Source organism: Equus asinus, chromosome 30 (assembly GCF_041296235.1).
Source record: "Equus asinus isolate D_3611 breed Donkey chromosome 30, EquAss-T2T_v2, whole genome shotgun sequence".
Classification (NCBI taxonomy): domain Eukaryota; kingdom Metazoa; phylum Chordata; class Mammalia; order Perissodactyla; family Equidae; genus Equus; species Equus asinus.
Genome location: NC_091819.1, coordinates 383663 through 408901, shown reverse-complemented (window position 1 = coordinate 408901; position 25239 = coordinate 383663). Strand labels below are relative to the sequence as shown.

Sequence of the window (25239 nt, the reverse complement as noted above, 5' to 3'; positions counted from 1 at the left end):
CCTCTTTGTCCTTCATTAATTCAACTTTTGGTAATTGGGTAACATGCTATACCCTGAGGATACATAGGCACTGTGTAGTTAAGAACAGTCAAAACAGGAAGACAGACCCAAACCCAATGACATGTGATAAAGACGATCACGGGAACAAAGTGTATGGAAGCATGGATTACCGAGTAATTCAGTCCAAGGAGTTAGAGAAGGCTTTAACCCAGGTGACATCTGAAATAGGCATTAAACATGACTAGGATTTTGTCAAGAAAGCAAGATTATTTTAGACAGAAGAAACAGAATACATAAACAAGGGAGAGAACAAATTCAGGAATGGTTGGTAGACCATTGTGGCTGAAACATATTATACCTGAGGGAAGCGAGGGTTGTAGAGGGAGGTAAGATCAGAAAGGTACAGTGGATCTAATATCATGCTAAGGAATTTGAACTTTCTAATATGGGCAATGGGAATCTATGGCCAGAAATAACTTACTGAAACTTTGCTGTATGTTAGGTATTATAATGATCCTATCTGTGCTTTAGAAAGATAACTGAAGACAAAATGGAAGGGCTTGATTGAAAGACAGGAAAAGAGCAAAGGTAAGGATAGTGGAAGGCTATTACTCTATGAGTCTGAACTATGTGGCAACAGAGGGAATAAAAATATAGGAGTGGATTTGGAAAAATTAAAGATAAAATCGTATAGAACCTAGAAACTAACTGGATGTTGTATTGTGATAGAGGTGACACAAGATAAATGATAGCCTTCTGAGGTTGGATAACTAAGTGGCTGGCTGCCAGTTAGGGGAGCTAGAAAAACAGAAGTAACCACCAAATCAGGGGTACCTCTGTTTGTATGTGTGTGAGCATGCGAAAGTATACAAGATTGGGAGAAGAGTGGAAAGGGAGCAATGAGCTTTATGTGTTTTCTGCAGAATATTCTATTGTGGCTGCTATATAAGAACTATTTGGGAATTTGGTCTGAAACTCAGAAAACTCAGCAGTGAAGACAGCCTAGGAGCCAACAGTCTTTACCCCCACTTCTCTACCTCCTCTCAACCTTCCTTGGATCTCTTCCTGAGGTAGGATGAGTCACGTTTCATAGCTCTGGTTTAATCAGCAGTCACAACTCCCATCTGCTAGAGAGGTTGGCAGGCTTCTTTAGTGAAAATAACTTCCTCTTTGGCTCCCCCTTCCCTTTGCTCTGGGAATATCGGGACTTTTGCAGTTTTTCAGGCCTTCCGCATAGCTGTTTAGATCACGGGTCACAAATTGAAGCAAATAGGAAAAGGATGGGGTGACTAAAACCCTAAAATTCCAGTGGGTACTAAATGAGCTCAAACTCCAAGTGTGAGAGAGTCAATGAATACGCCAAATTCACATAAACATTTTACTGATAAGAATCTCTATAGTCACAAAGTGGCTACTCCTTATCTGTGTCTAACAGAGAGACATAGCAGAGTTAGTTGGCAAACACACAAGGTGAACAGGTTGAAGGGACAGGACTAGCAGCTGATCTCTATGCCTCATCCCCCCAAAATGTCTGCAAGGTAATGCTGGTTAGCCACAAACTCTCTTACAGGCATTTGAGACAGTTGATTTTTAATATTTTCTTAAAAAAATACAAAGATGAACTGTTCAGATCAACAAAACTCAGGGAAAGGGGAAAAATGGAATTTCAGAGTAAAGGGAAAGTGCATTCTTATTTAGGCATCATATTCCCACACTCCCAATACCCATAAAGCAAGAATTTCACTCCATAACACAGGGGAGACTTGAACAGTAGCTCAGAAATGGTGATAGCAGGTACTGGAACTAACAAAAGAATTCTGGTTGTCCTTGATTTTTCTGTTGTGGGATGGATGAAATCCATTCTAAGGACAGAGAAGGGAACCTTATAGTAGGAAAAAGACTAAATGTACCAAACACAGCTGTAAAAACCCGTCCTTAGCATAAATGTGCCCTTAAAAGAAGGGGACAGTAATCAGGTAGCTGAACTTCTAGGCTGTTGCCATCCCCACCCATTCCCAAATAAATAGTTTGGAAGTGTAATAGCATAGTCGTATTTGATTCAACAAAGAGTCTCTCACCCACTCGAGGCAAACCTTACCCATGGGCAGATGAGCCCTGGCAGGGATTAAGACAATGTAAAGTCACAGAACTTCCGATTCGTCCCCAGGCACACTGAACTCCCACATTTACTCAATCTCCGCTCCTCCCAACGTTTGTTCACTCTGTTATTCCCTCAGACAGTCTCCAGTGCCAAGATGCACGACACTTGAGTTCAGAAAGACCATGGGGACATAAAACGATGCTTCGAATAATACACCCTTCTCAGTCTTCCAGGTTATATTTTAGTGGTGTTCTAGGTTCACTCACATCCCATCGAATCATTTTCCTCACTCACTCTAAACTCCTGATAAAGCAACCCTGTCCCCTCTAAGGGAGTGTCCGACAGATCTTTCCCTAGGCCCCCAAAGTTTGACAGGGCTTTTCTGTTGGTTTTCCTCCAGAATGGAACTGTGTTGCCCCTAGCTACCGGTAGACTAGGCAAGATATTTATCCCTGGAAAAGGAAAACATCAGACTTGGGTTTTACCAAGCTTGGTATCCTCCCAACCATCTAGGCTGAATACTGCCCACATGTAATAGGTCAAACTCACCTTCATTCTCTGCAACACATGAGGCACAACATATATTTATATATATAAGTATATATTCTCCCAAGCATATGGTAATTTAGAGACGACAAGAAAGTGCTCCCTAGACCAGAAGGAGAGGTGATCTGGCCTCTCACATCCATCCAGTGTGCAGTCTCTTCCCTGGAGTGTCTGTTACCCACCCTCCTCTTGGACAAAACTACCAGCGTGAGGGGGCGGTGTGTCAAATAACTACAGTCATCACTGCACTGGTGCTTGTAATCACCCTGTGCACACAAGGAGAAAGAGACATTCTGGAAAGGATCCTTGATTCTCCTGTAAACTGTCCCTGGGACTGGTCACTAGCTCTGGATTATGCTCCAACAACGGTCACTTCTCTCGGAGAACACACACGCCAGCATCACAGCGCTGGGTTCCCATGGATGTCACTACTTCCCAGCTGTCGATGATAGGGTCATAGCACTCGATGCTACTCAGCAGGGAATTCCCATCATATCTAGTGGGGAAGAAGCAAAAGAAGGAAATGAGCTTTCTATTCCTTTCCATACAAGTCCTACACTAAGGCTGCCACTGAAGATGTCTCCCTGACCCAAACCCCATCTCCATCCAAAAATGTGGACTGGATCACACTGCCCTGGATGCTTGGTGACTCTAGCCTGGTTTCTAAATCCTCACCCTGCAATCGCATAAAGTCTTCCCCGCAGCACTGTGGCTCCTACATAGCAGCGTGGAGTGGTCATGCTAGTGACAGTTGTCCAGGAATCGGTGCGAATGTTGTATGCTTCAACGGAAGAAAGGTGGGCTGTACCATCAAATCCCCCCACCACGTAAATATGGTCATTCAGCAGGGCTACTCCTGCACCTGGGGAAAAAGGTACAGCAGATGAATACTCCTAAGTTAAGACCTGAATTCTAGAAACAAAACATGGTCACTGATGGCTAGCTGAATTCTAGGTTAGCTGAGGGATGTGGACTGGGGCCAGACAGGCCTAGAAGAACCTAGCCCAGCACAAGTTATCCCATCTGTAAACCCTTTGGTTGGGCCTTGAAATAGAAAAGAAAAACTGAAATGGTTGTCATCTTCACTTTCATTAATTCAGAGCCCAAGCCTCTTCACTAGGAGAAAAGGCGGCAGTGGACAAAACAAGGTACTGAAGGTGGAAGGAGGAAAGGAGTTGAAGCTGTCATCCCAACGCAGTTTCCACCCAGAGAAAGGAAAGTGGAGCAGCGCAGCATTTCTCCTTGCTTCCAACCCAGCCTGCTCCACTTCAAGCAGCTCCCAGTGAAGGTAAATCACTGCTTTTCTGTACTTGTGCATTAGAGATTTTATTCAGCATATTCATTTAACAAGTACTACACTCACGAAACTGTACTAGATACCACAGAGTGCAGAGAGGGAACAGAGACATAAAAAACAAGTAAAACAAGAAGACTTTTGCCCTCAAACTTATAATCTAGTTGAAAGTTTAAGTTGTCTTTATTCTCACTATATTTAGAGAAAACAGAGGGAAAGAGGAGAATGGAGTCTGACTCATGTTTTACTTTATGTCTACATGGAGGAGGAAATGCAACTCTGATTTACTGATACCCTGTCCTGTGACTGTACCATGGCCGCACAATTACAGATTTGACAGTACTGTCTATTGTCCCCTCCCTTAGATCCGACTGGTCTTACCAGAGCGCTTGGTGGCCATCGGTGTAACATTGGTCCAGTGTCCTGTATGGGGATCATATTTCTCAACTGAATTTAAGATATTCAAGCCATCATATCCTCCTGAAAGACAAAGTAGAGACTATTCCAGAAAGAATGGTAAATCCTTCTGCCCATTCCCAGTCTGCCTGCCTTTCTCTGAGTGTTTCAACTCATTCTTTCAGTTTCACTTTTCCCTCAAGAGTTCCAATAATCCAAAAAGAAATCTAATAGTATGCTATTTTCTGCTTCCAGGGAAAAGATAATCCTAAGTGATGGAAAAGATAGTGGGATAGACTGGGGTTTTAGTTGAAGGAAGTCTATGAACTTCCGGTAAAAAGGGAGTCCCACCCAGAGGCTGCCACCCTTAAGTGAGTTCTCGCCCATCCCTGCATCCCAGACTGAATACCTAGACAGTAGATCACTCCGCTAGCCACTACTAGTCCGGCGCCTTCCCGGGCTGTCTGCATATCTCCCAGCATGCTCCACTGGTCAATGTTTGGGTCATATCGCTCCATACTGGTATGACGCCTGCTTCCATCAAAGCCTCCAGAGACATAGATCATATCTGTTCAGAATGAACAAATCACAGACTATTAGAGAATGAGAGATTTCTAGGAACTCTTTTCTCTACAAATTCCCCACAATTCCTTCAAATGTTTGGGAGCAAAAACGAACATTTTTTCACAGAATAAGTCAATTAGGTCTTATAGATAAGGAAGACAGCACAGTTGAGATATCTAAAAAAGAATGGGGTAAGACTGAATCCTCAAAAGCATTTGAAGAGTAGGTGAAGTTTGCAAAAATAAAACTAGTGCCAATTCCTCATCAGTACATTGGAACTCTATTTACCAAGTGTTGTCAGTGTTGAAATACCCATGCATAACGAACAGCTTTGTTAACACTAATATTTCTGAAAGCAAAAAGGATATTTGACCTTACCAGTATCTCTACATTTCATGCTCCTGCCAGACCAAAGGCAGAGGTATGAACCCTGATCCAGCCACAACAAAATGGAAACACTGCTCTCCACACCAAGCCTACCTCCTAGGGTGGTGGCTCCAGCAAGGCCTCGTCGGACATTCATCGGGGCTACAGAATACCAGACCCCATCCTCATCTGCTGTGTAGTCTAGACACTCCACTGAACTGAGGCGGGAACGGCCATCATAGCCACCAATTACGTAGACCCGGTCATGTAGGGACACTGAGGCCACATAACGTCTCTTACGAGTGATGCTCTGTGGATTTAGGAGAGAAGCGGTGCAGAGCATGTCAGTCACGAGAGTCTCAGGCTGTCCTTTCTGTTTCTACCTACACACCTCTCCTTCTTGTCACCAGGAACCCTTCTTGAGGCAGTGGTTCACCCTCACGTGGCCTCCAGCGGCCTGCCTACTGAATGAATACCCTCTTGCCTGTTGTGACGCAAGACTTCTGTACATCTGCCTCTTTCCAAGGCTTCCAAAAGATTTGATGTCTCTTTGTTATCTAGTACCTGATCACTTCCTATTTCATAAGGCACTGGGCTACAGACTTCCTTAAAGTGGAAAAGTTCCTTGCACTGCTAATCCAAAGGCCAGGATTCAAAGACCCTAAAAGTTAGGAGGACTGATCAAAAGATTTCCATGCTTTCTCAGAATTATTTTTCTTTCAGCACTGAAACAGAGACACACCAAGGGAGAAAGATACAAACTTCTGAGTTCAATTGAACACTAGTTCAAATGAACACCATTTAACACTGAGTTCACGTGAACAGAGCATGATCAACGGAGCATGCCAGGAGTTACACACACAGCTCAGGAAGGCGATGAAATAGCAGTGGCCAGCTGAGTTTAATTCGATGCAGTGCCACTAATATTTCTGAAGTTTCATCTACTCCAAACAGTCAGTAACTATTTATCGAGTCCTACTCTACATGACACTGTTGTAAGGAACATTAGGCTGTTATACTTTTAGGGCTGGATTATTATGATCTATAGTCAGGGAACGGGGACATTCAGCTCTTTCCCCATGACTGGTTTCACCAATTACTTACTGGCAAAAAGCTCCACTCCTGAGTCTTGGGGTCATATTTCTCTACCACATCGATGGGAGACTGCTGGCTTCCAAAGCCCCCAACCACCAGGAGCACTTCATTGGCTCCTGAAAACAAAGGGAGAAAAAGAAGTTACTTCACCACCCCTGGCTGGGGAATTACTCACAGGAAAGTATTAAGTAGAAACAGTTCTGGGATATCTTGTTTTACGTGGCCCAGAGAAGCAATCTGAAATAGGAGAATCATCCTAAGGCTGCCTAACAGGAAATTATTTCTTCCTGATGTCCTAGCTCTTGAGGACCTGAATCTATGAAATTTAAATTTCTGGACAACATTAAAACTCCAACAGGCAAACCCGAACATACCATCACACCACTTCAACCTATCTAGATGACTTTGGTTGATACAGTAACTGTGTTCTAAGTGCAGGCAGGAGGAGGCTAACGGAGTTCCCTGCCCCTCAGCCTGCAAACTCCGAATGGGATTTTCTGTAATGAAAGAATGCTCTCCTAACCCTGTCTCAAAACAGTTGAGAGTTGTGGCTTAAGACCAAGTGATCAACTTTTAAAATCTCTTTTCCATGAACTTTTATTCTTCCAATTTAGCCAACTATATGAACATGTTCCCTGCCAGTACATCAAAACTGTCAGGTATTCATAAGACCAGGCTTATAAAGGGAATCTTTTTCTCTACTATTTTCCCAAACAAGGTATTTTTGATGGCCTTCACATATTCCCCTTTATCCTAAGGCCTTATTCTGATCAAATACTTCCTACCTTGTGTCCTTCCAAGGAGCAAAGTCTTCTGAGGAACCCCCTGGTGCATCTGCTCTCCTAGAGCACATGGACTGAACACTTAGCTGGAGCACTTTGGATGATGCAATCACTATGAGGGCATTTAAGAGACCAAGGCGCTCAGAGAAATAACCTGGACTTGAAAGAGTAACTGTAGTACCTCTAAACTGACAAGAGACACAGAGCCCTGAAGTAGTAACTGCTCTGACAGTTACCACCAACAGTTGCTACAATCATTAGCTGCCGCTAGTATACTACTTTACAACGCACAATAGAAGTACACCACCATCACCTATGAAGTATTGCTGCCAAAAAACTGACGCCGAATCTTGAATCTTTTCAAGTCTCTAGTCTAAACCACCTGTTTACAGGAAATACAGGGGACAGAAATACATGTTAAATGATACAAGGCTACAATCAGTAAAATCTAGAATGTGGGAATTTCTACAGGTCAAACAACCTGGTCACTTCAACAAACAAATTGCAAGGAAAAACCAAAGCAGGAGGGGAAAACCTGTGGATTAAAAGAGACTAAAGAGAGAGATGAACTCAATGCAATGGCTAGACCTTGTCTGGGTCCTGAGTGGAGCAACTTGAAGTTTCAAAAACAAAAACAAAAATTATGGAAAATTGGGGAAACACGAACATCTACTTGATATCTGAGATAAGGAGTTGGTTGTAGGGGGAATCCTGGTCAAGATGGCAGTGTAGGCAGACTCTGAACTCACCTCCTCCCATGGACACAACGAATTTACAACTACTCCTGGAACAATTACCCCCGAGAGAGAACTGAAAACGGGATAAAAAGAACCACACCACAAGGGACAGCGCTGACAGAGGTGGAAGAGGTAGAAGTTCCTTTCTGGAGAGAAGAAAGCCACCTTCTAGCCACAGAGCTTCATGGCCAGCTGGGAGCAATCTTAAGGTAGGAAGCCTTCCCTGGAGGAGTGGGGGATCTGAGTAGGGGAACGTGAACACAATCAGCAGCTTTTGGACTCAGCATAACCAAGACAAGCGTCATAATATCTGGCATTGCTGCTACTAACAACAATGGGGAATACCCCCAGAAAAGCAATTGGACATAAGGGAAAAAAAAGCCTGCTATTAAAGGGCCCATGCACAATTCAGAAAGCAACGTAAAATCACCAGCAAGAAAGGTGCACAATCCTTTGGTGAAGACTCACCTGATAAGCTTTGGTCACATCTCAGTGAGAGGTGAGACCTCCCCACGGACTGAGACATTGGTGGTAGCCATTTTTGAGAACTAGTACAGACATGCTGACACAAACACTGGCAGATGCCACTGGAGTTCTTCCCATGGCCTATTAGCGCAGGAGTCTGCCCCATCCACCAGAGCACCAATTTAATCCAGCTCAGCCAGAACAGGCAGCCTGCCCTAGGGACTAGCCCCACCCAACAGCAAGCCTTGGGCAATCTGTGGACCCACAAAGGTGGGGTGCCTGGATCCTCTGCAGTGTGGTGGGTGAGTCCACCTCGGCGGCACAGGGCATGCACGAGGTGTGGGCCTGGATTGGTGGAGTGTGTGAGGCCTCTGCAGTGCAGTGACTGGGTTTGCTTCAGTGGGTCAGGGCCCACGCGTGGGGCAGGACTGTGTTGACAGAGTGTGTGGCCCTGCAGGCAGTGGGGCTTCTTAGCTGCAGCAGACTTGTGCTTATCAAACAACCACATAGGGGATCAGCCCCAACTTGCAAAGCCTGAAAAAATCGGGTGCTCCCATGCCTGGTGCTGGCCCCACTAAGCTGCAATCCTGAGAGAGCCAACAACAGACCTGCAGGCCAGAGGGCTACAGCAATGTAAGCCCCCTGAGCCTAGCAACCAGCCACACTTGGGTCATATTCACTTAACAGAAAAACTGCAACAGGAATGTGCTATTAGACCTTGTAGCCAACTGTGCTGGAACTCCCCATGCCAGATAAAGTGACTGAAGGGTCCACGGCAGCCACATGCAGCTGAGCATTACAACCGGCCAGCTAGGGGGACAGCCTCCCCGGGTACCTGAAGCAAGAACAACCCTGCCACAACAGAAGGACTCACACAGCCCACACAGGTGACACCCCGAACATCTGTAACTGGTGACGAGAGGCAAGCACACCACTGGGCCTCATAAGGCATTTCTTACATAAGGTCACCTCTCCAAGATCAGGAAATGTAGATGACCTACCTAATACATACATGTAAGCACGGAGAAGAAGGCAAAATGAGGAGATAAAGGGAATATGTTCCAAGTAAGGGAACAGGACAAAACCCCAGAAAAAGAACTAAATGAAACAGAAATAATCTACCTGACAAAGAATACAAACTAACAGTCATAAGGATGCTCACTAATCTTGGGAGAAGAACGGATGAACTCAGTGAGAACTTCAACAAAGATTTGGAAAATATAAAAAACAACTAATCAGAAATGCAGAAAACAATACTAGAAATGAATACTTCACTAAAGGCACTCAACAGCAGAGTAGATGATACAGAAAAACGGATCAGAAAGCTGGATGAAAAACTAGAGGAAATCACCCAAGCCGAACAGATAAAAAAGAATTAAAAAGAATGAGAACAGTCTAAGAGGACTCTGGGACAACATCAAGCACACTAACGAATGTTATAGGTGTCCCAGAAGGAGACGAGAGAGACAAAGGGGCAGAGAATCTACTTTAGGAAATAACAGCTGAAAACTTTCCTAACCTAAGGAAGCAAACAGACATGCATGTGCAGGAAGCACAGATAGCACCAAACAAGATAAATCCAAAGAGGCCCACTCCGAGATACATTATAGTTAAAATGTCAAGAATTAAAGATAAAGAAAGAACCTAAAAGCTGCAAGAGAAAGGAAACAAGTGACATACAAAGAAAACCTCATAAGGCTCTCAGCTGACTTTTCAGAAGAAGCCTTACAGGCTAGAAGGGAGTAGCACGATATATTTAAAGCACTGAAAGGAAAAAACCTACAGCCAAGAATACTCTACCTGGCAAGGTTATCATTCAGAATGGAAGGAAAGAGAAAGTGTTTCCCAGACAAGCAAAAACCAAGGGAGTTTATCACCAAGAAAACAGCCTTACAAGAAATGCTAAAGGGATCTATTTAAGTGGAAAAAAGATGACAAATAGGAATAAGAAAATTATCAAAACAAACAATAAAATCACTGTTAAAGGCAAATATACAGTAAAGGTAGCAGATCAACCATCTATGAAGCTAATATGAAGGTCAAAAGAAAAAGTACTAAAATTATCTATTTCCATGATAAGAGGGTAATGGATACCCACACAAAAAAAGGTTAGATATATATCAAAAACATAAAATGTGAGAGGAGGAGAGTAAAAGAGTAGAGTTTTTAGCAAGAGGTCAAACTAAAGAGACCATCAGCTTAATACAGATTGCTATATACATAGGTTATTATATATGAATGTCATGTAGTCACAAACCAGAAACATGTAATAAATACACAAAAAATTAAGAGACAGGAACCCAAACACAGTACTAAACAAAGCCATCAAACCACAAGAGCAGAGAGCAAAAGAAGGAACAGAGAAGAACTACTAAAATACCCAGAAAGAAAGTAATAAAATGGCAATAAGTACATTCTTATCAATAGCTACTTTAAATGCCAGTGGACTAAGTGCTCCAATCAAAAGGCATAGGGTGGCCAACTGGATTAAAAAACAAGACTCATATATATGCTGCATACTAGAAACACACTTCAGACCTAAAGACACTCACAAACTGAAAGTGAAGGGATGGAAAAAGATGCTCCATGCAAATGCAAAGAAAAGAAAGCTGGGGTAGCACCACTTATATCAGACAAAATAGACTTTAAAACAAACAGTGTAACAAAAGGCAAAAAGAGCACTACATAATGATAAAGGGAACAATCCAACAAGAGGATATAATACTTGTCAATGTCTATGTACCCAACATAGGAGCACCTAAATATATAAAGCAATTATTAACAGACATAAAAGGAGAAATAGTAACACAATAACAGTAGGAGACTTTAACACTTCACTTACAACAATGGAGTGACCATCCAAAAAGAAGCTCGATAAGGAAACACTGGCCTTAAATGATACATTAGACCAGATGGACATAGTAGATATAACACTCCATCCAAAACCATAAATACACATTCTTTTCATATGCACATGGAACGTTCTCCAGGATAGATCACATATTAGACCACAAAACAAGTCTCGATAAATTTAAGAGTACTAAAATAATACCAAACATCTTTTTTGACCACAAAAGTATGAAACTAGGAATAAGCTACAGGAAGAAAATTGCAAAACCCACAAATATGTGGAGATTAAACAAAATGCTACTAAACAACGATTGAGTCAATGAAGAAATCAAAAAATATCTGGAGACAAATGAAAATGAAAATACGACATGCCAAAATTTATGTGATATAGCAAAAGCAGTTCTAACAGGGAAGTTTATAGCAATGCAGACCTACCTCAACAAACAAGAAAAGTCTCAAATAAAGAATCTTACAACAACAACACACACATAGCAACGGAGATTGGATTAGTGGTTGCCAGAGGTGAAGGGGGTGATTAGGCACAAGTGTGTGGTGATGGATTGTAATTAGTCTTTGGGTGGTGAGGATGATGTAATTTACATAGAATTTGAAATACACTACGATGTATACCTGAAATTTATATAATGTTATAAATCAATGTTAATCGTACTAAAAAACAACAAAAAAAAATGCCAACAACAAAAAAAGGATTGGTTGTGTGTTTTCTTTAAAGAGTGATAATGGCATTTTGGATACATTAAAAAAAATGTTCCTTATCTTTCAGAGATACATATGAAAGCATAATATATGTGGATAGAATTATATCCTGTCTGGGATTTGCTTCAAAACAGAAAGGTCATGAGTTCATAGTTGTTGAAACTGGGTAATGGGCATGGGGGATAATCATATTATTCTGTTTTTATGTGTGTGTGAAATTTTTCTTAATGACCCACACAGAAACCAGAGTCTAACCTCATCTTCTAAGAGGGCACCAGTCTTGTGTACTTTCTCCAAGGTGAGCCAGGAAGCAGGTCTCAGCAGCCAGTTCCTTTTGGAAAAGCAGACCATGTACACAAGGGCCCTTTCAAATTATGCTGGTTTTATTTGTGTATAAAATTCCTTCAAGCAGGAAGAGGCCAGGCCCACAGTTATTTGTCTCATCTTTGGGAGCACTCTTCCCCACTTCTTCCCTCCCTCTGACAGGAAGAGAGAAAGTAAGAGCAGTCCTTCTATCCAAACACATTTCCCTCTGTAGATGAACATGATGCTAGTGGATGATGTCTGTATGGGTAAGAGAATGCAAAGACTCCAAACAACTGAGAGGTATGTTCTATGCTTTGCACATCTAAAAAATTTCCACTGATTTCCAGCTGTAATTTCTGTTGCTTTATGTAATTCCCAGCAGAAAATAAAAGTAGGGGAAAAAACCCCTTGTTCTTGATAAAATGATTTCATTCAGGCAGCTTTTGAAGGATGGGAGACACACAAGCAGATAGGAAATATTTAATTATGCTACAAAACCCAATGAACCGACAGCACTTCCTGGGCGACAATTATTGAGTAAACCTGGTACCTATACGTCGACAGTGGAAGTTGGACAGACGTGTGAGGTGCTCAGTGATTCTATGGCTACAAGCGCTGGGGGCCCTAGACCACTGGTTCCCAAATTTACTTGCCATGAAAGACTCTTTTCATTATTTTCTCCTGACAGATCCTGTGTTTGAAAGACTGTCTACCAAGCTGCATTTAAGTAATCAATCTTCCCATTGCTGCTGGAGCTATATATAAGTGCAACAGAGCTTTTGGTAAGTATGAGAGCACCACTGTTTTCACATTGAATAGACATAACTTTAGTCAATTCTGACGTCTTTTGTTCAGCCTGTGCAGCTTTTTCTAGCACAAAAATGATTTCCTTTTAGAAAACTTAAAAAATTACTCAAGGACTAGTATAATTGCTGTCCTTACTCGAATATTAATTATATTTCTCGTGATTATAAAACATATAATATATAAAACACATTTTCACTGCTAGAAATAACTTGGAAAATATAGACAAGTATTATGAAAAAAAATTTACCCTTAATTCCACAATACAAATACAAAGCCAAACGTAACAGATTATTTCCTTCCAGCCTTGTTTCTAAATATTTATAAAACATAAATGGGACCATATTGTATTGCAACCTGCTGTTTTTATTTCATTTTCCCAAGATAAGAGCAAAATCTTTTGATAAACAGTTTTATTTCAGGGGTTCATAATTTTGGGTTATAAACAATCACATAACCCTGTGATAAATATCGCTGAATATGGAACTTTTCCCAGTTATTTTTCTACCACAGAAATGGGAGGGTCTCTAGAGTGAAGAACATGAACATAAAAAAAAATCTTTTCATTTAAATGATACGATTACTCTGAGGTTGAACCAATTTATATTCCCACCAACACTACAAAGGTGCCAGTTCTTTCTACTCTCTGTAGCACTGGATATTGTTGTTTAATCTTTGATACTTTGGTAGGCAAAAAATTGTATTTATTGCTTTAATTCTTATTTTGTTACTAATAAGACTCTCTTACTAACTAGGTTGAACTTTGCCCCTCATATTTCATAGCCAATTGGGCCTCCTGTTCTGGGAGCTGTACACTCAGGTCTTCAGAGTTTCTCTCACGCATTTTTATGAATGCTCTACATACAAATGACGTTAACCCTTTGCTGTGGTTGCAGCAAATCTATTCTCCTAATTTGTCTTTAAGGTTGCGTATGATTTTTATTTAGTCAAATACACTGATCTTTTCCTTTGTGATTGTTTCTATTCCTCTGTGCCTACAAGGTCATCCTCCACTGGAAGAACGCCTAAGGTTTCCAATGTCTTCGGACTCTAAGTGGGGACCATTCCTGTAACAATGTGACTAATGTGAAAAAAGCTAGTGAAAGGAGTGACCAGAAAGAAGCCTGCTAGTTCTTTGCCAATGAATGGGGTACTTAAGTGAGATTTTTATCTTTATGATGAGGAAAGCATGTCGAAAACATCTAACAAGAGGGTGAAAAAGCACATTACTAAAACTGAGGCATCTTCACAGTGCCCCGGTCGTTTTTTTTTTGTAGGAGAGGATGGGGTGGATAGGAGTGTGTGTGCACTGTGGTGTGACGTTAGAGGAATATAGCAGATGGACTGCAGGACTGCTAAAATAACAGGGCTCATAGAACTCTATTTCCATATGCATTGACCTTTAACTCAGAGAACAGACAGCGACAAATCAAGAATTGCAATTTCCATGATAGCTTCTGTGAGGGCAATAGGTGTGGTTAATAACTAAAACAAAATCCCCACACACTATTTGGCACCCTATTTTTAATTAGCTGTAAATTTAATTTCCTTATGCTGCATGCAGAAGAGTCATTATCCTGGTAGCTGGTTTAACAATCCCTATGAATATAGATGGGCAGTGGACATCATGGTAGGAACATTTTACTTCTAAGGTACTGATGAGGAGATGATAAATTAATAATCTAGCTGGAAACAGCTTCAGAATTTCCTTTCTAGGATTTCTGAAAAATAACCTCAAAATGATGAGCGCACAAAAAATCATATCCTAATCTCTCAAGGTCAGGGCAATAAGTAAGTTCTCTGAGCAAGCAGGAGCTTCTGCTGCATGTTTAGAGAAATGCAGGAAATGCACCTTCAAAGAATCTTCTGGGTTTTCGGGTTCACAAAATTTTCATTGGCTTTAGTTCAATTTAAGAAGCAATTAGTGAGTGCTATCCTGTACTTTCTGGGACACCTTTGGCTCTGCAAAAAAAAAATATATCTTCCATATTGGAAAGAAACTTAGCGACTGAATTTAACCCCCATGATATACAGAAGAAATGGTAATCCAGGAAGGTAAAGAACCTGTCCAAATTCAAACAGTAAGTTACTAGAGTGAAGAAATGGGAGCAGAAATCAAAGCAAATAATATGTCTTATCTCCTAGTGCCAGATTCTTTCCATTAAGTCACTGGCTTACATCGTATTTAAAGAATATACATTTTTTACTATTTTTTAAATAACAAAAGTAACCATGTGCTTATGATAACCCAGACGTATATAAATAAAACAGTCCCACTTTGTTAAAGGTATAGTGTTTAATCCTTGCACACATATCCTGTTGATGCTCATACAAACATACACAAATAGTTTTTGCCTCTTTTTTTCCCCCAATGAAAAGATTTTCCCCTCCACTTAGTACACTCAATTAATCCTTCTTGTTTACCCAGCTACATATATCTGACTCAATGCTTTAATAGTTTCATAACATTCCATGGTACAGTTGTAGTATAATTCAGTCAACCATGCATTTCCCTGCAGATGGAATTCAGGATATATCCCTTTTTTCTGGCAATATTAGCAATGGGAAACACTCTTTTTTTTTAAGAGTGGCACCTGAGCTAACATCTGTTGCCAATCTTTTTTTTTTTTCCTTTCTCCCCAAAGCCCCCCCAGTACATAGTTGTGTATTTTAGTTGTGGGTCCTTCTAGTTGTGGCATGTGGGACACTGCCTCAGCATGGCCTGATGAGCAGTGTCATGTCTGTGCCCAGGATTTAAATCGGAGAAACCCCGGGCCGCTGAAGTGGAGCATGTGAACTTAACCACTCGGCCACCGGGCAGGCTCCATATAGGAAACATTCTTATGCATATATCTTATATATACTTATTTCTATACTAATATTTTATTTCTATGGTATAGATTATACTATCGTGCTTATTTCTATAGTACAGATTCCCAGAGGTGGGACACAAAGGTGGTTTGTACATTTTAAACTTTAATTTTCATTTCTAGACCTGCTAGGGAAGCAAATTTTTAAATGTTCAGTGTTCACTTACATTTCCTCTTCTGTGTGAATCTATCTATCTCTCATGCAATCTTCTATTGGGCTAGTGTTCTTTTTCTTATTGATTTATATGAGCTCTTTTTATATTAGATATATTAACCTTTTATCATATATACTGAATATATTTTCTCCCAGTCCATCAATTAAAAAAAAAATTGATGCAGTCAAGTAACCTTGAAGGGTTGTAGGTTTTTTTCTTTTAGTTAAAAAGGTTCCTACCCAGGGGGATGGGGGAAGGGAGAGTTGCTGTCTAATGGGTACTGAGTTTTAGTTTTGTAGGATGAAAAGAGTTCTGGAGATTGGTTGTACAAGAATGTGAATATAACTAACACTATTGAACTGTACACTTAAAAATGGTTAAGATGGTAAATTTTATGTCATGCATTTTTTACAATTAAAAACAGAAAAAAGGGCTCCATCCGGAAGTTATACAAATATTTTCCTATCACTTCTTCTAGTATTTTTATAGTTTTTCACACTTAGTCCTTCAATCTATCTTGTGTTGATTATATATCCTTGTATATAGTATGAGAAATAGATCATATTTTGTCATCCTCCAGGAACTAATAGAAGAGCATCATCTACTATTCTTTCTCTAGGATTTCCCTTATAAAAAAAGCAGCATCTCTGTGTGGTGGGATTATGGATGACTGTTACTTATTTTGAGCTTTTCTGTATTCCTAAAATTTTTACATTAACATACAGCACTTACGCCATTAAAACAATATAGGGGATAAATCATCATTCTACTTAAATCTATCAATGAACAGCTTAATTATCAATTAACACCTTAGCATGCACACACGAGTCCACAGTGAGATTAAAAACAAGACTAGGAAATAATGAAAAGAAAACATCACTCCATATACAGAGTAATTTATAACTTACAAAATGCTTTCACACATACCACCTAGGCTCTTAGGACAGTGAAATCGGGAGGGTAGGAAACAGAAGTGAAGCAAGATTTGGGCACCTATTACTGCCAGCTACAATGTTAGGCATCTTCTTTGCGTTATCTCCTTTAATCTCCACAACAACCCAGTGAGAGAGGACATTAATTAGCACCCTCATTCTAGAGGCAGAAGCACAGGCTCAGATAAATTGATGCCTTGCCCCAGGTCATAAAACCAGTCCTCAGAGGGGCTGGGATTTGAACCTCAGTCTGCTTGCTAAAATAAGAGCTAATATACACAGCACTTATGCACCAAGAACTGTTCTAAACCTTTTACATAAATTACTTCATTTATTCTTCATAACAACTTTGGAGGTAGGAGCTACGATGATCCCCATTCTACAGATGAGTCAAACTGAAGTATGAGGTTAAGTTTTCTGCCAACATTAACACACCTCGTAGTCGGTACACTGGCACCTGCACCCACACAGTCGGCTCCAGAGTGCAGGCTCTTAACTACTACACGTCACTGCCAAAACCCCTGTATTGCAACTATCCTGAACTCCTGTACTCTCTACCATGCTGCTGCGTTTCCTTCCTCTTTTCATCCCAGAATGGAAAAAACACATATGGAGAAGGGGAGAGGTGGGAGGGAGCATACCACCTACTACATGGCATTTGAAATAATTCCTAGTTCACAGACTTCAAGTACATTGAAATAAAATTATAACTTACATTGCATAATAGCTGACAATTCATAAAGTGCTTTCACATACTTTTTCTCATTTAATCCTCCATATAGTTATGTGAAATAGATAGGGAAGATATCCTTGGTTCATAGGAAAGAAAGTTCAGGGTGATGAAGTGATTTGTCTGAGATGACATAATTAATAAAAGATCAAAAACATGTCTAAAACAAGGTCTTTGTATTTCTTACAGAATGTTCTTTTTAACTACATCAGGCCGCCTGGCAAGTGGTAGTGGAAAAATCCCCCCCTTCTGCTCAGACGCCAGCTTACCTAGACGAGCCCTCGTCCTGGGTCCCTGCATCTGACTGCGCAGTTCAGGCCTCAGGTGAAACTTCTTTGCTTCATCAACTAGGTCCCTGCACTGTAAACTACAGCGGATGAAAGGCTGAAACACAGGAGGCAGGAGAGTGAGCCACAGCGGCCACCTCTCATCTAAGAGAATACAGGGCACACATCAAGAATTAACACAGAAAACCAGCACTGTGGTTCCAGAAGGGCTGCTAGTAATAACTACACTGTGGGTTTCCAGAAATGATTAAGAAAAATTTTTAATAGACAATATATTACATGGATCAAAAATAAAATGATATAAAGAAGACATACAGGCATACCTCATTTTATTGCACTTTACTGTGCTTTGCAGATAATGCGTTTTTTACAAATTGAAGGTTTGTGGCAACCCCGTGTCAAGCAAGTATACTGGTGCCATTTTTCCAACAGCATTTGCTCACTTCATGTCACATTTGTCATGTGACAAAATGTGTGTCACATTTTGGTAATTCGTGCAGTATTTCAACATTGAGGCAAGACCCTCCACCAGCAAAATGATTACAACTCACTGAAGGTTCAGGTGAGTGTTAGCATTTTTTAGCAATAAAGTAAATTTTTTTTATTGTTTTTGGTGAGGAAGATTGGCCCTGAGCCAACATCTATTGCCAATCTTCTTCTTTTTTTGCTTGAGGAAGATTGTTCCTGAGCTAACACCCATGCCAATCTCCCTCTATTTTGTATGTGGGATGCCACCACAGCATGGCTGATGAGTGGTACGTCCACACCCAGGATCCAAACCCATGAACTCTGGGCAGCCAAAGTGGAGCGTGTGAACTTAACCAATATGCTACCAGGCCAGCCCCCAGCCATAAAGTATTTTTAAATTAAGGTATGTACATTTTTTTTAGACATAACGCTATTGCACACTTAAAAGACTACAGTACAGTATAAAAATAACTTTTATATGTACTGAGAAACCAAAAAAATGTGTGTGACTCGCATTATTGTGGTGGTCTGGAACCAAACCTGCAATATCTCCAAGGTATGCCTGCCTCCTTGGCACTTACAGGTAACTACTCTTACTGGTGTGTTTGTAATCCCCTCTAGTGACTGTGCAAAGACAAGTACATGATAACTAATAAAAATTTCAGGGGAAAACCAAAAGGCTTCTGTTATTTTCCGGGACGACAGGATGGAGGACATCATGTCTGGAGTAACTTCCCCAGGGCTCAGAGCACTGTCATGATGCCTGTGTCTACTGCTGACACAGCTCTGTACTGGACGGCTCTCACGTGCCTCCCCACAGTCACTTCGCACCTCCTCCGCTCTGCTCTCTGGCTCAGAAGACTGGCGCATATGAACTAGGTCACAGGGCTCCCATGTCCTCTTGCTTTTGGTTGGGCTCTGCCATTGAAAAGCCCTAGCAGGAACTCAGAGGCAAGGAGGAGAGTGAGGTCAGGCTCCTTCACAGTAAGGTAAGTGGTGAATTTGGGATTTCAGTCCCCTGAGTCTGGGCTCCTAACCATAATATAAAGAAATACACACTAGGGGTCTATGGATGGGTTGTAAGAATGGCATTATAAATTGGACAAAAAGAGTTTGAGATGTGACAATGACCAGCCTGCAACTTTTCTAACGTGAATAACTGAAAAACTGTGTTTGTAGTTAACTCCAAAACAGACCTAGGGCTGGGCCAGAGGAAGGAACGTGTCTGCTGACGTGGGTCTCACCTGCATGTCAGAAATCAGTGGGCCCCCAAACGATGGTCCAGGTGACACAGGTGAGATAGATGGTAAAAATCATGAAAATGTACCACAAACAACTTAAGGTAGAGAAATACTTTTATAAGTAAACACGTTATGACTTAAGTTGATGTTAAAATGCATCAAACTACTTTCATGTGGGCTTCACCAGAGGTCAAAAACAGAGAGACTCGATAAGCAAAGTATCTCTTCTGGGGCAACTTGGAACAATTTACATTGAATAGAGAAGGAACAAAATTTATCAAGTGTTGCTTATGTAAAACACTTAGCTGCATATAAAAAAAAAAAAAGACACCTCAACACAGAATTAATTAAATCACAGATTTTCACTTGAGTCAGGAGCCCAACTTGCCTAGAGGCAAACCAGGAGACACTGTGCCTACATTAAAATAACGGATTTGAGTACACAATACGAAGCCAAAAGAGATACTCAAGGTTTTGGATCCTGTGTGTCTGCATGACTTACCTCAGCATCTATTACATCCGTGATGTACCTGGGGGTCAGCAAGGGCATCCGGACATACTGTAGCAGATCAGGCAAGGATTCTTCTCGCTCCTTCTTGGCATGCTTCACCCAGTTGATAACAGCCTCAAAGACTGGCTCTTCAGAATCCACCTACAAACGTATAATTACAAACCATGGATCTCTGCTTTTCCACTTATCTCACAATCTCAAAATGGAACCATACCGGGCCTGGCCTGGTGGCGCAGCGGTTAAGTTCGCACGTTCTGCTTCTTGGCGGCCCGAGGCTCACCAGTTCGGATCCTGGGTGTGGATGTGGCACCGCTTGGCAAAAGCCATGCAGTGGTAGGCGTCCCACATATAAAATAGAGGAAGATGGGCATGGATGTTAGCTCAGGGCCAGTCTTCCTCAGCAAAAAGAGGAAGATTGGCAGTAGTTAGCTCAGGGCTGATCTTCCTGGAAAAAAAAAAAATGGAACCACACCTACTTTCTCCTTCCTGCTCCCCACCCCCACCACCATTCACCATTATCTCCCAACTTCCAGAAACAGCAAGGCTCTTGGGAAAATAATCTTTTCAGACACAACTCACTAAGACCAGAAAAAGAATTACAGTCAAATTGGGTAAAAAAAATCTTAGATAGATAGTGCCTCATAAACCATCAGTCACAAGTTGGTTTTCCCCATTCCTGAATTTTTTTCCAGTAATTTGTGAAACTTTAAGGCGGGTGGGGGGAGGGAGGATCTGTTGCCCTATTCAAAACTGGCTCTTAAAATAACTCTTATTCCTAAGGGTTGTCTGATGACCTCCAGGCTTGCTCCCTAACTCCTCCACACAAGCCTGTGAAGTCGGAACTTCTCTTCCATCATAGATGGAGTGTCGCAGTTTTCAAAGTATTGTCAATTAGCAGTGGAGCAACCACGCTGTCTTAACGTGCTGTGCTATTTGAGATGATATATATAATCCATCACTTGGGAATTTAGGTCTAAGCTTACATATGACAAAACTAGATAAGACACACCCTAAAAAACCTACTTTACACCCCTGGTAAAGCACTAGTATGATGACACCTAGGACACCCCAAAGATGAACATCTAAGCATAGGTCTTGTGTCCCCTCCACCAGCCCCTTGAGTGTATCTGTTCTGAGAGATACCTTTCAGAGTGCGACAGTGCCAGATAAAGAAACCATTCTGTGAACTTTCCGCAAGAACTGCAAATGTTTCAGAATGTTTACTCATTTGATGGATTTACTGAACACCTTCTAAGTGCTAGGCACTTAGATTTCCCAATTAAGACTGATGGGTTAGGGAGGGCCTCCCTGGATGGGTAGCAGTTAGCAGGGAGAATAAGAGAGACCTGGAGAGACTCCAAGGCAGACGGAAGAAGACATGCAAAACCCGAAAGCTGCACTGTTCACATGGCTGCCACCAGCCAGTGTGGCTGGCCACGTTTACACTAATTAAAACCAAGTTAAATTAAAAATTTACCTTCACAGTCACACTAGCCACATTTCAAGTGCTTAGCAGCCACTGAATAGCAGCTACTGAATTGGACAGCATGGATATAGAGCCTTTCCATCTTCACAGAATGTTCTAATGGACAGCACTGTCCTAGGACAAAAAAGAACCTGACCGCTGGGCAATGAAAGAGGTTGGTGCAGCAGGGGAGCAGAAGAATGGAAGAAGATGGAGCTAGAGAAGCCAGCACGGGCCAGACCCCGGAGAGCATCAGAACACTGGGTTTTACTCCATGAGCAACCACAAGCCCACCCTACACAGTTTCCAGCAGGCTGATGACAGGGTCACACTGACGCTGTGTGAAGATCACCCTGACACTGAGGGGAGGACAGTGTGGAAGGCTGACAGCTGGGAGGACAGCCAGAGGCTACTCTGTGTATGAGGCCAAAGGTGACGGTGGTGAAGACATTTATACACCAAATCTATGGGAGGGCAAACTAACTTGGCCTACTGATGGATTAGATGCAGAGGAATGCAGAAGGGAGTCCGTGATTTTTTAAAAAAGTTTTGTTAAAGAATGACAGACTAACAGTTTTAAACAGCTGCACACTGGACTCCTGACACATTCTAGGTTTAAATTAGATACATCAATTGAAAATGAGGCTTTCAGTCACGAGCAGAGATCCTTGATCTTACTGAAGACAGAATAAACTAGAATTGCAGTGAAACAGCTAAACTGGGGGGGAAAGCCCCAACATCAACACTTCACTATGGAGAAAAATTTCTCCATGATAAATTTTCAAAGAGGATTCTTTCACGTATGAGGCACTGGCACTCTTATTTAATGCTCAGAACAGCCCTGTGTACTGACTACTATCAGTGCTTTACACAAGAGGAAACTGAAGATTAGTGGTTAAGTCACAATGTCACACAGCCCAAACTAAACCCTAGTCTGATTCTAAGGCCATGTTGTTTTAACCACGACGACACACTGCTTCCCACTACTACGTATAAAACAGTAGTACTTAACACTACTTAACAGTAGTACTTAAGCACTCCTGTTTTATATCACTGAGATGAAGGGTTAGGTAGCAGTGGGGAGTCAGATACCTGGTTCCTATTTCCGGCTAGTACATGGGAGAGAAAAAAGTGTCTCAGGCTGTCTTTCCAGAAAAAGGCAAAGGCCAGTCCTGATAGACACTTAAGGAAGACGATACAACAGAGTTCTCAAACTGCTTTCATCTCGGCTTCTGAATAAAAGGTTAGTTATTTGCTCTCCTTGTTCCATCTAGTTTTATTCCAAAGTCTATGTAGTTCTAAAATAAATGACTTTTGTGACTGCTTCCTGATTTGGTCAATTAGACGTGCACTAACTAGGTGACCAGCTCATAGCTGAGTGGTTAAGAGAACAGACTCTGGAGCCAGGCTGCCTGGATATGCGTCCTGGCTCCGCCACTGACTGGCTGTGGTACAGTGGTTACCCTCAGAGCCTCAGTTTCCTCCTATGACAAATGGAGAGAGTTTTGAGAAGTAAATAAAATAAAAAATACCAAGAATGGTACCATTAGAACGGAAACTCCAGGGTAGAGGGATTTTTGTCTGTTTTGTTCACAAGTGGATCCCTGGTACCTTGCACTGCTCTAGGCACGTTAAGTGCTCATGCAAGTCTGCAGTGCTCACCCCATTCACTGTATTTTCTAATGTCCGAACAAATCGAGAAAAATCAAGCTATTCTAGCAAATTACAAGTCTGAAGAATGTCATTTGGCTATACCTGGCATTTCAGTGCGAAGACACAATGTCTCACACCACGAAGGTGAGAAAAAACTTTAGCAAACACTTTCCTCAGCGGTATTTCTAACAGCAGCTTCTCTGGGCTGATATGAAACAGCATGTCACCCTGGAAAATAACTCCTCTTTAGCTGGAGACAATGTCACCAACATGCCCTAATCAATATTCCCTCAGGAATGTCACTAGGGAAAGGTGTAAAGAAAAAGTTGGCTAAAATTTGATAAGAAATATATTTAAGACTTGTTATTATATTACATGAAAATCCTAGTTTCAACAAAATAAATCAGGGAGTAATCATTTGGTTTCTAAGTCTATTACGGAACTTCTTTAAGTAGCAAATGCCTCTTACAGCCCTTAAATATTAATCAAACTTTGATTCCTTCCAATATCTCCCTTTTAAATTGAGGTGCCACTAACTTCTGGGAATCCACTAATTTACAATTCATTTTTTTATTATCTGTGGAGAGTGAGAGGAGAAAAAAATGAACTCTTAGCCTTCCTAGAGAATCAAATTTCTCCTAACTGGGGGAAAGAAAACCCAATAGATAGACTTTTATCCTACCACTTGGTTCTGCTAGGCATTTTCTAGAAGCTACCAACTAGATTAAAGAGTTGGACTACCGGAGATTAATGCCATGGGCTTCAGAGACATCTAATAAATAGCCCTACAGTGGACCTCTCTCTCCAACTCTCAGCCTAACTATAGGCCTATATGCAATAAGAACTGCTAAACCACTGTTACTATGATTCGGAATTAGGAGTGACGAACATTCTTCCTGCTGGGTTAAGTCACTGAATGCTAGCCTGGGCACGGTGGTCTCCCCTCTGCTGGGTGAAGCACTCCTTCAACATGCAGTTCTCACGTCCCTTCCTCCCACTCCCTCACACCTCGTGGAGCACTTAGGATCTTGCTCGTGTGTACCATCTCCAACCTTCTGTTCTTTCCTCTTTGATCTAATTTAAACTTAGAAAGTTCACTCTTCTTTCTTCTATGGAATTCCCTCACTTTGAATAGGCTCATTATTCTCATTATACTCTATCATAATAATTTTTGTCTTTGTGTCTGTCTCTATCACTGTGCTATGAATCCTCTGAAAACAAAAACTGTATCTTACTCACTTTTGGATCCACAGCACCTGGCTACTGATTGCCATATAGCAGTTATTCTCAATAAATGTTTGTAAAATGAGTGAATGGGTAATAGAGAAGTGTTCTACAGAAATCTACTTTACTTCCAATTTCTACTTATTCCACACTGTTTAATGTTGACTCAACACTGGGATCACATATTTCATTGAGGAAGGTGGTGAACTCCCTCCCACAAATACCCAAATAAATCTGCCATATAATCTCAGCGTTTAATGACACCTCTGGAGCCAAGAGGGACACCCGATTAAGAAGCCCTGCCACAGCCACACAGTAGCTCCACCCTGCTTTCTGCAGGTTTTGTTAGGGCCCAGGCTTGACGTGCCCATAATACCAAGCCAAATCTGTACCTGAATTTCATCACACTTGATCAGCTTTTCCACCTCTCCTTGACTTAGAAGAATGAATTCTTCATGCTGTACCACTTCAGGAAAATGCTTCTGGCTAAAAACTTCAGCTGCTTGCATCAGGTCAACACAATTGTGAGTTTCAGCAAAATCCCTGATACCCAGGCAGTTAGAAGGGTCCAACTGACTTTCTAAGAACTCACAGCAGGCTTGCTTCACACCTAGGACAAACACAGACAGTGAATCCTTCAGGATACTTGGCTAGGTGTGAACTGGTCTACATTCTTGGAT

At 41.4% G+C, this 25239-nt stretch overlaps 1 protein-coding gene and 1 long non-coding RNA gene across 2 annotated transcripts in view; one reads left to right on the top strand and one right to left on the bottom strand.

The window, feature by feature from the left end:
- The window catches only part of LOC106840205 (uncharacterized), a 42848-nt gene extending 24813 nt beyond the window's left edge, over positions 1-18035 (top strand). The window contains exons 2-4 of the long non-coding RNA XR_006522193.2: positions 3748-3935; positions 12908-13001; positions 17900-18035. This is a non-coding gene — a long non-coding RNA (uncharacterized lncRNA). The remainder of the gene's footprint in view (positions 1-3747; positions 3936-12907; positions 13002-17899) is intronic.
- The window catches only part of KLHL12 (kelch like family member 12), a 30409-nt gene continuing 6743 nt past the window's right edge, over positions 1574-25239 (bottom strand). The window contains exons 4-12 of the mRNA XM_014855418.3: positions 24952-25169; positions 20209-20358; positions 17980-18094; positions 6372-6478; positions 5382-5577; positions 4747-4905; positions 4323-4421; positions 3323-3509; positions 1574-3143 (exon numbers count right to left, since the gene is read on the bottom strand). Of these exons, the coding sequence (XP_014710904.1) occupies positions 3017-3143; positions 3323-3509; positions 4323-4421; positions 4747-4905; positions 5382-5577; positions 6372-6478; positions 17980-18094; positions 20209-20358; positions 24952-25169 (1358 nt within the window). The 3' untranslated portion in view covers positions 1574-3016. The remainder of the gene's footprint in view (positions 3144-3322; positions 3510-4322; positions 4422-4746; positions 4906-5381; positions 5578-6371; positions 6479-17979; positions 18095-20208; positions 20359-24951; positions 25170-25239) is intronic.